This window comes from Pocillopora damicornis, chromosome 5 (assembly GCF_964200805.1).
Source record: "Pocillopora damicornis chromosome 5, jaPocDami1.2, whole genome shotgun sequence".
Classification (NCBI taxonomy): Eukaryota; Metazoa; Cnidaria; class Anthozoa; order Scleractinia; family Pocilloporidae; genus Pocillopora; species Pocillopora damicornis.
The window spans coordinates 1,361,313-1,372,157 of record NC_142674.1 but is presented as its reverse complement, the minus strand read 5'-3'; the positions used below and the strand labels follow the sequence as shown (position 1 = coordinate 1,372,157).

Below are 10,845 nucleotides of genomic sequence, written 5' to 3'. Positions count from 1 at the left end.
CTGGTCATTTGAAGGAGTTAAAGGGTTAAACCTCAGAGATGGTGTGCTTGTGTATAGCATCAGTATATCAATACCAAGTAAAAACTATTCTCGGTTAAACATTTTTTATTTGATTGTATCAAAATTATCCAATATATGCCACAACAGAGGTCAGTTGCTTAACCTAGTGGAGCTTTCTAGTGCCGACTGGCTCGTCCCAGGCCTTCCTGCACCGGTTTATAATCCATTGATGCTCTTTTTCATCTGTGAATTAAACAAAATGGTGCATGCGTGTTAAAAAGCATGAAGTACAGGGTGCATTTGTTCAAAGGTTTAAATAAAATGCCTTGTCCATCAGGTGAAGTGATTGATTGATTAAGGCACTTGTACAACCTACCCGTGTTGCGTAAGAAAACAGAGTCGTAGTTTATCACCGTGCGTACCACAGGGTCATAAAATCCGTCTCCACAGTCATACATTCCTTTAGGTATGGTTTGGGGCGGATCCACATTGGTAAGCTGGGAACGACCTGGAAGCGTAAGAAATGAGCCAATCACAATTTAATTGGACGACTACGCCTGTATTTTTTAAAATCCATTATTACAACAATATTAACTACAACTATGGCAATGCGGACTTCAACGAAGAAAAAGGAGCTCGCAAACTGAATACATCCTTCCTATCATGGCAAGTGAGAAAGAGGAGTATCACGGAACAGAAAGGTTGAGGAAGTGGGGTTGGAGAAATATATTACTATGACGTCAGACAGATGTCACTGGTGACGTAACCTTAACACCATACCTGCCGGTTTCAATCCATTCTCCAGCTCAGACTTGAAAACTCTGTTATTGTCACCGTCGCAGTAAGCCCAATTTTCGATTTCAAATCGCACATCATCCTGAAACTCGAAGAAACCCTGTGTAGAAAAAAAGGTAAAGTAAGGTCAAACGAGAACCTGTCAAAATGTAGAAAATCTTTTTTTCACGCGACGCGCTAGATTTCACAAATTACCCAATCACGTCAAACAACTCCTGAAAAACTGGAAACTGGACATGGAAAACTGACATGGACTTTTTTCGCGTTTTTAGTTACTGCAATTGACGAGAGGTAAAAAAAATGATTCATTGACATGGAATTTGTTTACCTCGACTGCCCTGCCCTTTTCGAATTTTCCAGTAAAATGTACTCCTTCACGAAACTTTAATTTTCCTTCGCCATGAAACCTGTGGATAATATCATCGAGTTAAGATAATAACTATAAGTCCACTAATTCATGCCTTCGCTCGATTTACGCCGCTCTTTTGCAATTGAATCCGCTCTCCTCTCTTCGGGAGGTACGCAGGCTCCTTTCGCGAGCAGCGGCTCGTCATCAAGATCAAGATTGACGCACACCTCATAGAGCAAAGTGTCATTTTTGTTGTCATGACAGCAGCTGCTTCTGTTATTATTGATATATATATTTGTTTTGCTTTGATGATGATGATGATATTGTAAGAGTGTTAATGAAATAAATGGCGGCCAAGATATAGTGTTATAAAGGTCAGTCAAATATTGGTTTTGGACACCTGAGCCCAGTTATATAAAGTGTGGATAACACCATCCAACGGATAAATCGCTATCCAGCGGATAAGTGATAGCAGAACGTATAGCATTATCCACCGGATAGATTTATCCAGGGCTTTATCCGATCTTCGAACAACCGGGGCCTGAAGTCTAGAAATGCACACGCGCTATCAAAATAAATGTAGAAAATGGCTAGTTTATGTGTAGAACCTACATTCCGTCGACTATTCCGCCATGATATTCACTTCCAAAGTGATTAGGAAACTTGTAAATAGCTTCTGGATCATCCATTCTATTGAAGAGTGCAAAAAGTTACAGCGAACAGCTGTATGTAGCCTGTAGGAGTCAGTTTTGCAATTCTCAATTCACGTTTGCAGTCTATTTCTGAAAAACAAATCCTACCTTCCATTGAGGCTACAACCCTCGTAGTTTGTCCCCATACACTGCATTTTCCCAAGATTTTTTAGTAAGAAAAAGAAAGGGATGTGACAAAAGAGTGCCTTCTTTTTCAGTGATTTTCTTTTGAATTATAGCGTTGTGATGTCATTATTATTTAATTAAATAAAACTTGATTCCATGCGCGCGTTTAAGAAATGATGAGAAAATATACCCTCCACCTGTTACTAAATGCCTATCTAGGGAGGAGAGCGTCCTTTCTCTTCTGCGCACGTACTCCTACGTTCGCGCCGCGCTCTCACCGAAAGAACGCCTGATCGCCTGGGATGATTGCTAAGAACACCAGTCCTACGAATTTATCGATTGTGGCTCAAAAAAGAATTTAATCGCCCATTTTCCATGTTGTCATTATTGTAATTAAGAATCATCAGCGTGTAGCAGTCTCTTGGAAAATCAAATGACAAGAAGTCTGGTTCTTAAACTAAGTTTGTTTTATGAATATCTGATTTCGCAGCTAGGGGATTTTTAATCAGTTCAACTTCAACTGCGAAAATTAAAAACGGACCTCATGGGTCGATATAAAATTAGCTTGCATCTTCAGAAGTACTCAAGAGTTTGCATTCATTTGCCTTTACTCGGAGGCCCTCTGAGCGATAGGAAAAGGAGAAACGTGTAAGCAAGGACACCCAAAGATGAGCTCAATTATTTTGTGCAGGCTAATATTTGGTGCATATCTTTTTCCGTTAGTTGCACACGGTGAGTTGATAATACATTTTTAGTGAGTCTACAGTAGCTAAGGTTTTTAATTAACTCCAGTCTGTAAAAAGAAAACTTTATGGGGGAGTTTCTTCTAAAGATTAGCCGGTAGTTGATAAAAAATTTTTTACAGATTCGTATTACAATAAGAGAAGGTAAAAATTTTGTTTACGGCATCAACTACGTACCAAAGATTCAAAATAATGACAGCTGCATTTCAGTATAACCAGTAACAGTTTAAAAGAAGAAAAAAAGTCATTTCCTTCTTCTAACAGTTTCTTTCATTAGGAGATATCAATATCGCTCTCGTTATTTGTTCCTATGATATATGAGTAATAAATAAAGTTTGTAATAATTTTCAACTTTCCAAAAGAATTAAGTTTGTTTACGTAAGGAAAACAACTTCCTTTGCGAATTCGCCACCGCAAGTGATATTTCCTTATCAAGTTGTGGTTGAATTAAAAGCGAGTGTTTTGCTAACCAGTATTGTCATTAAATATCGAAAAAGAATAGCTGAAATGCATTTACACTACGTACGAATTCTAAAGCCTATAAGTTTACAGAAATCTTATTTAATCTTTGGTATTATTACGCTCAGCGAGAAGTTATTTGGCTCACGGTAACAAAAGGGAATGATTTAGCAGGAAGTTAGTTTAGACTGAGGCACCGCAGAGCTCCATCAGGAAAACAATTTCCAATCCACACTTTTTTTCCTTATGAAGGATAAGAGACAGATAGACAGAAACGGTACAATGTCAAAAGCTGGATTGTATATTTATAGCATTGAACATTGTTTAACGAAATGGAGGTAACTTCGATGCTGCCTAAACATATTACAAAGAAAATATTTTTTTAACAAAAAAAAACACCTTTTGTCAAGCATTTATGGAACGAGATTTGGCCATAAAGAATAGCAACGGCAGATGAAACGATCTAAAAATTATATATACGTACCCTAAGTTAACGTAGGTATGCCCTAATCAGAATTGTTACCGATTAGGATTAATTTTTCAGAAGTCTTTTCGAGAATTTGTTTAAGAAGTTCTCTCAACTTTATTTCATTTCTAAACTGATTCGCTATCACACGATGAAAAGTTGTCTTTTAATTTCTTGTTTGTTTGTTTGTCTTCCGCTTTAATAAAAACTTGATACTGGCTTGAAATTCAATGCTCTAAAGCGGAACTGCTGAACTGACTTATTTCTGGCAAAGGTTGAGTATGTTTCAAGAAAAATGGCAAGGAGTCAGCCATCAACTGAAAAAAAAATCGATATGTCAAGGTATCGTAACGAACGTAACATTTTTCTCCATATATGCATCTGAAACATTAATTAAACTAAAAAATTCCAGATATTTGGGAAAAGACGTAGATAACACGCTGTGTTTTTGTTTTTCATTTCCAGGTTCCTCCCCGAATGAATGTTACGAATGCTTCACCCATACGTCATGGGAAGACTGCTTCCACAAAACAATTTCAAGAACTTGTGAACGGGGTGATTATATGTGTATAAAAGGCAAGGTCTCGTTCTCAAAAAATTCTAAGACAGAGCACATATTCTTCAAAACCTGCGCAAACGGGAATGAATGTATGACTTATGAGAAAGATGGAACCCAGGTCCCTACATGTCAGGACAAGAAGAGGCAGGGTTACTCAGTCGAGTGTTCGGTCACGTGCTGCGAAGATGACAAATGTAATGGTGCTGTGCAGGGACAAAGGGTCAGCGGTCTGTTGATGTTTGTTTCATGCGTACTAGCTGCTAAGATTTTGATATGGTCATAGTTAATGATAATAACGTGTTATGTCACGAGAAAATACCAAGTTAGGTAACTGTAGATTGACAACGAAGGGGCGGGTCCAAGAATTAGTAATAGAGGAATCCAATTTTTTGATCCTGAGCATACAAGAAAATTTCCACTTCGTAATCATAGAAAAGCTAAGATATATTGCGAGACAAGTAAATGTGAGATATTGTGTAGTAACGTAACATACGATCCTGTCGTAGTATGAATCTTAGTATTAGACAATCGGTAAAAAACCCACAGGTCTGATGGGAAGGATTGTTCGAATTCCCGGATCGACCCTCCTCCTGGACCCGTCATTTAAGTGCACCAAACAATTCAGATTTTGTGGCGTATTTTTTCTATTAGAAGTGTATATTTTTTCTTTCACAGCATGAAGAATACTCCATTCACACCAACAAATCATGTCTGGTTAAACCGGGTTTAACTGAATAAAAATAAGAAACAGAAATGAAACACTGAATTTTCCATAGGTTTCAAGTCGTCACTAACTTTTGTTTTTAATGTGCTTCAAGTAGCCTTTATGAAAAAGAAAACGAATTTAAATCGTGTTTAACAAATTAAACAGCTTTAAAACATGTTGAGGCTTTGGTATGAAAGAGGGTGAAGTAACTCTAGGGCTAACTTCGAACTGAGTTTCCTTGCGTCTGAGAAAGAAGACTTTTCCTAATAAGTTGACGTTTTGCAATTTTTCCATGCATCACTTTTCTTACGGTTGTACCTTAACATTAAGCAAAAATACGGTACTATCGAAGAATTCAAGCCTTTCATTTCTAGTTGGTGATCCTGTGGCGAGTTAAGAGAACAGACTTCCCAGAAAATTACTGATAGAAAGTTTATTACAAGTATGGCGATCAAAACAACAACAACAGTAACAACCAAGGACCGAAGGTCATTATTTGATGAACAAAATAGATTATATTCTGTTTTATATTTTCCAGTTTTTTATTTCCATTTCATAAAAGCTGGGCATTGTAAACAAAAAGACACTCTACAGTTGGATTTGATCTAAGGGTATTCCTATTTGTGCATAGTGCTGATCTTTCTTTAAGAATTTCTTTTCACTTTGTTGTAATCATCACGTTTTGCAGGTTAATAAACTATACTGTAAATTTAGACAAATAGTCATAATTAATATAATCACCTTCTTGAGAATGCCTTGCATATCGTCGAAAGGGCCTGACTACGCATAGTGGACAGAGATGAAAAATATCTGCCCATGTCAGCAACTTTCGAGAGCTCATGCTTGAAACTATGGCAACGATATACTAAAATGGCGGAATTTTTCCAAAATTTTAAAAGCGGCGCGCTTTTTCCCTCGGTAAGACGCAAGCAGAGAGATTAAGCTTAAAACTTTCGCTACAGACTTTTCTTCAAGAGCGGCACAAAATATATTTAGCACAACATAACTGACATGCGCAGACGTTACTCATGATTAGCTCGGTCGTCATAGTGTAAACTATCACTTACGTCGGTTCTAGAAAGGTGGGGACACCTCCAAGGTTGTTTGAGCCCTCTTTCCGCTCGTTACATCCCAAGCCGAAGCTATTAAATCTGTTCCTCCGAAATAAATGCTGACTATAATATCTCTTTCCGAACCATTCCTCGTATCAGGGGAATGGATTACGATACTTCCAATTTCTTTCACGTCCTGGTCTGTAACGAAAATAAAGTCGACGTCTGACCTCTGTGAGGCGTAAAAGGTGTATTTAATTTCTGTTTCATTCGCATAGAGTGGGCGATATCTTACAGAGATTTTCTCTCCGTGTCTGATGGTATCATTTTTCTTAACAATGCAATGAAACAGATCTCTGCATTTCGCTTTACCATCAGCAAAGAATTTCTTCTCTGGTGGATGCAGACCTCGAACGAAATTTCGTGAACAGTCGACACCATAACATGCACCAATGATCCCTGATTCCCTATTTGAACTCATTGCCTTAGCAACCATCATAGTACCCTTAACAATTGCAAGGGAGGCGTCACGATACGTCGTTACATCATGACGACCAGAAAACTCCTTCTTGAATTCTTCCTGGAGGTGAAGTGATTCAGCGTGTCCACCAACAAGAAATATCCTAACACCCTCTGAAAGCTGCGGTTTGCCGAGGAAAGCCTTCATTTCAGTTATTGCATCTTCTGCCACAGACTTCAAAAGAGTTTTCATGCATTCAGCGCACAGACAAAGATACTGATCATCCACTATTCTAACCTCCCCCTTACTGTAATGTTTCATGGATGGAGAGACAAAATCGTTCACGAAACTGACAAAACTGCCTGGCAATTGAATCTTTGTCTCTTTGAATCGGAAAGTGCGCTTCTTTGCTTCAAAGTTCTGAAAGATTTGGTGTAAATCACTTGGGTACAGCTTCTGATAGTCTTGAACTTTTTGCTCCCCAAACGTCCTTTCTAAAAGCTCCAGGAACATTTCTTCATGAGCAGCGGTATTCGCGGGACGAGTCACCTTGTCGGTCTTAATGACTTTTCCTTCATCATGTTGCTCAAAGAGAGTCATTTCCAGGCCCCCTCCTGGTGAGAAATATCAATGTTGTTCCCAATAACTTCTGTTTAAATTTTTTAGACGCAAGTCAGAAGAGTCAACCTCCCTTGTACAACAAATGAAAATAAGCCCAATAATTTTTCTTGTGTATTTTTTTCTTGCTCTGGTTGATTAAGAAAGGTTCTTTTTTTCAGTGGGATAAATTTAGTCGCCTACCCAGACCTTTCACGGCCAAGCGGTTGTACAGTAACACGGTAGGATCTGGGTACGAGATTAGGATGAATAAAGTCGGCACATAAATTTAGTTTGCCAGTGGAATGCCTTCTAATAAAAGCAGCAATGTTAAATATTTTGCGTTGAGTTGCAGGTCGTTAAAAACCGATGTTACCAAATTCTGACAACTCAGAATATATTGAGATGAGTACCTCCAATATCAGCGATTAAAACGGGTGTGCTTAGCTCTGTCTTTACACAAAATTCCAGGGCTGCTTCAGCTTCACTGACAATCATCATCTGTCCTAAGTTACCACGTGAGCCAATACCAGCCTATGGGAGAGATGAATGGAGATTTTCATCATCAAAAGCCTGTGTAGCACAGGGTGTGCCTGATTTGTCTGTCTTGATTCGCACCGCATACGTTGTAGTATGGAATTTACTGGAAATATCCACGCGCGAATCGTCTACGGTGTATCTTCCGTCTATATCTTTCGATAGGTTAGAAAAATTTTAAGGATTCTTCACAGGAACATAAACTGAGCTCAATTTATATTCTCTCGGTTTCTTTTAATCAACGTCTAACATAAAATCGCAAAAAAACTTCCCAGCAGAAATACAAATAACATAGAAGAGAAAAACTATGTTCCCACAAAACACAAAGAGTTGCTAATCTGCAAATTGAAATATTCGCATAACTGTCTTGCCGCGCAATGATATGCGTTACCTCGTAAGCTGCTTCTCTCATGAACTGCTTAGATCTTCCCGTCCAAGATTGAGGTACAGTAAAAACCCAGTATATTTTTTCATCGTCAATTTCATCTTCTCCAACCTCTCGCCTTACACAGGCCACTGCTTCATCTTTGAAGAATTTGATACACTGTGCGAAAACTGTTATGGCTCTTATACTCTTTCCGTTTGCTGCTTTAAGGGTACAGTCGAAGTCTACGATCTACGAACAATTCAGAGATTACCTTATCATGGCAAACTAAAGCAACCTTTGTTTATACTTCTAATGCAGTTGATGACAAGTTTGTTAGATTCTGTTATCGCTGGCCGCCTAATCTAAATACGTTTCCAACAAGACCTCTAAGCAAGTCACTTTTCAGATTTAGCTTGTAAATTAGAACTCTCGTTCCCAGAGTCCTCGTCTTTCTTTCGTAGTCTTGAGTGCGAACAAGTCGCTCTGGTAACGAGGATGGTAACAGAGGCGCTCTATTTATCTTAGCGCAAGTGATTCAGAACGGCATAACTGAACCGGGTAACGCGCGCGAAGATCAGAGGAGTCTGGAGACGAGAATAGTGTAAGAGGCACTCTATTTATCTTGGCGCAAGTAACTCAAAACGGCATAACTGAACCGGGTAACGCGCGCGAAGGTCAGAGGGCTCGGGAAACGAGAATGGTGTAAGAGGCGCTCTATTTGCCTTAGCGCACCGATTAAGAACGGCATTACTGAACGATGTAACGCGCACGTAGGTCGGAGGGAGCGTGTCTTGTCCCTGGCTCGCGTGTTACCTACGCTTCCTCCGTATAAGGAAAGGCGACTTGGTAGTCCCCTTTACTTACCTTATCACTATGCAAATCTCTCTTAAAAACCTCAAAAAACAACATGTCTTGTGTTTCGTGGGTGCTTTGAAAATATGCATTCCATTCCAACGCTTTGTACCCAAAGGCGTAGAATGAAAGGTCTGGTTTGAGAAGCAAGCATGTAGGGGTCTTGCTCGTTCGATGACCAAATTCATTCACCCAGTCACTGTTCACGAAAATCGCGTCTCGACTTTGGTTCGTATGAAGTGTATAGGCAAAGCCACTGGAAACTGTTCCAAGATCAATTGCAACCGTGGCGACATATTGATTTTTGGTACCCAAAAAGTATTCTTTAATTCCTAGTAAGAAAAAAATCAAAGTGACACTTTGGTGAACTCGTGGTTATTAAGTGTATAATAAAACTGTTTATTTCATCGGGTCATCAGAAGTTTAAGTTTGCAAAATAGACTCGATAAAAATGAGTACGCTCATGAGTAATCAATTGCAAAATCCCGATTGATGGGAAAATTCGCGTCACACCTCTGGCACAAAATTAGCCGTCATGTCCATCAAAGTCCTCCGCGATTGCAACACCATTGTCTCTCCTTCCAGGGCCAGTTACTCGATAGGACCTAGTTACGAGATTGACTCCACCATATTTAATATAATGCGTGCTCTCCCCCAGACTCCTAAGACCGTGCTAACGCTACTAAATTTGCATATCGAATTCCTACATCACTCGTTCCGATGCTTGGCAGAGGAAAAAGTAACAAATAGTTCATAGTAATGAATAGAGTAATTTTCAGATAAGAAAAGATAGGACAAGAGAGAAATGTAATACCGAGAACACAATACTCTCGTGCAGTCCAGCACGCTAAAACATTGTTGATTGAAAAATTTGATTATCTATCAGAACTGGGGAAAGAAGCATTTGCACTAGAAAAGCGAGCAAAATAGGTCATTTCTGCCTTTGCCACTGTCGTTACCCATCATGTTTAGCTTCCGAGTGAAGTCTCGTTACCGCGGCTGTATTTGAAATGCATGTCGCGGGCTTCGCGGGAAAAGCTTTACTACTGATTAAAGACGTCAACTTTTAATAGAGGTCTAGTTCGGCATCCAGTCGTTTCGTGTCCATGCCACGAACGTTTTGTACACAGGCGAACCATACCCAAACTCAGATGACTCGTACCCAGCTAAGAACATTCCTAACCAGCAAGAGATTACAATTTTATACCCTCATGGACCCAGTCAGTTGGGAAAAATGTAATATGACTCCTGCCGGCCTTTTTCTCAGAATACGCGGCTGTACTTTTCGCAATAAATATTTGAAGATTTCTAGGTTATTTTTAGGTTTGGTTATAAAGGAAGAATTTCCACTCGCACTCACAGAATATGGGCAGCACCACAGTTTTGCTAGAAACTTACCCTTATCATGAAACAAATTGTTTGCAGTGATCAGCGAGGAAGTGACCTCAATGTTAATTTGCGTCAGAAGTTTCACTTCAGAGAATCGTCGATATCAATTGTTGGCTTATTACGTCTTGGCCAAAATCTGCGAGGGAAAGTTTGACTCCAAGCAAGAAATCCGGTTTGGTTGATATGTCGTTTTGATTTTCACTAAAAACAGCTGCGTTAAACGAGCTGCGCTAAAATTTCACGCTTGTAATTATTATCGCGTAATTTCCGGCTACGGATCGCGACAAAACGTTGATCAGTTTGCGAATTAAAAGATAAACAACACCACAAAACAGCTTACTAAAGATAGAAAACCATTCATAACAGCACCTGTTAAAAAGTGAGCCATATTTCGGGAAATTTGCAGCAAAGAGAGTCGATGCCTTCGCTTGCTTTCAATTTCTCATAGAGATCACCCCACGACAGAGCTTTAGATTGGCAGTTTCCGCTTTTCTGAGAAAAAAGGAAGTGTTAGTGGAGCTCCCTGAAAGTTCGCCCTCGTTGTCACGCGTTCAACACCTTAAAACTTAGGAAATTAAAAGTTGTTTGTAACGGCAAGTAAAAAAAAAAAATGGGTGTGGGGGGGATGGGGTAAAATTAATGAAAAGCAGGTTTATAGGAAAACGGATGCAACAAGAAGGAATTTCTGGCCTTCAG

The 10,845-nt window shown here is 39.3% G+C and overlaps 3 protein-coding genes across 4 annotated transcripts; 1 reads left to right on the top strand and 2 right to left on the bottom strand.

The window, feature by feature from the left end:
- Positions 1-87: 87 nt before the first annotated feature.
- Positions 88-2,087, bottom strand: LOC113667874 (MORN repeat-containing protein 5). The gene is made up of 6 exons (XM_027183740.2): positions 1,945-2,087; positions 1,757-1,834; positions 1,124-1,202; positions 781-895; positions 377-508; positions 88-243 (listed from the first exon to the last, which is right to left on the bottom strand). The coding sequence occupies exons 1-6, from the start codon at positions 1,989-1,991 to the stop codon at positions 164-166; spliced, it is 531 nt and encodes a 176-aa protein (XP_027039541.2). The 5' UTR covers positions 1,992-2,087; the 3' UTR covers positions 88-163.
- A 411-nt stretch (positions 2,088-2,498) lies between these two features.
- LOC113667875 (uncharacterized) lies at positions 2,499-5,605 on the top strand. Its single transcript, XM_027183741.2, has 2 exons — positions 2,499-2,694; positions 4,096-5,605. The coding sequence occupies exons 1-2, from the start codon at positions 2,631-2,633 to the stop codon at positions 4,470-4,472; spliced, it is 441 nt and encodes a 146-aa protein (XP_027039542.2). The 5' UTR covers positions 2,499-2,630; the 3' UTR covers positions 4,473-5,605.
- LOC113667873 (heat shock 70 kDa protein 12A) lies at positions 5,314-10,637 on the bottom strand. Of its 2 annotated transcripts, none has more exons than XM_027183739.2 (5): positions 10,519-10,637; positions 8,773-9,092; positions 7,933-8,157; positions 7,418-7,538; positions 5,314-7,021 (listed from the first exon to the last, which is right to left on the bottom strand). In XM_027183739.2, the coding sequence occupies exons 1-5, from the start codon at positions 10,535-10,537 to the stop codon at positions 5,970-5,972; spliced, it is 1,737 nt and encodes a 578-aa protein (XP_027039540.2). In that variant the 5' UTR covers positions 10,538-10,637; the 3' UTR covers positions 5,314-5,969. The 2 variants fall into 2 exon arrangements, with proteins under 2 accessions (XP_027039540.2, XP_089064533.1); XM_089208407.1 differs by having other exon boundaries at positions 10,159-10,635.
- Between the last annotated feature and the right edge of the window lie 208 nt (positions 10,638-10,845).

Excerpts from the sequence above, each read along its gene's own strand:
- LOC113667874 (XM_027183740.2), bottom strand. The coding sequence starts at position 1,991 with ATGCAGTGTATGGGGACAAACTACGAGGGTTGTAGCCTCAATGGAAG. Across the intron at positions 1,835-1,944 it reads GGTTGTAGCCTCAATGGAAG|AATGGATGATCCAGAAGCTA; the intron begins GTAGGATTTGTT and ends ACTCTTCAATAG. Across the intron at positions 1,203-1,756 it reads GGCGGAATAGTCGACGGAAT|GTTTCATGGCGAAGGAAAAT; the intron begins GTAGGTTCTACA and ends TATTATCCACAG.
- LOC113667873 (XM_027183739.2), bottom strand. Across the intron at positions 8,158-8,772 it reads GAGATTTGCATAGTGATAAG|ATCGTAGACTTCGACTGTAC; the intron begins GTAAGTAAAGGG and ends AATTGTTCGTAG. Across the intron at positions 7,539-7,932 it reads TGAGAGAAGCAGCTTACGAG|GCTGGTATTGGCTCACGTGG; the intron begins GTAACGCATATC and ends TCTCTCCCATAG.
- LOC113667875 (XM_027183741.2), top strand. The coding sequence starts at position 2,631 with ATGAGCTCAATTATTTTGTGCAGGCTAATATTTGGTGCATATCTTTTT. Across the intron at positions 2,695-4,095 it reads TTTTCCGTTAGTTGCACACG|GTTCCTCCCCGAATGAATGT; the intron begins GTGAGTTGATAA and ends TTTCATTTCCAG.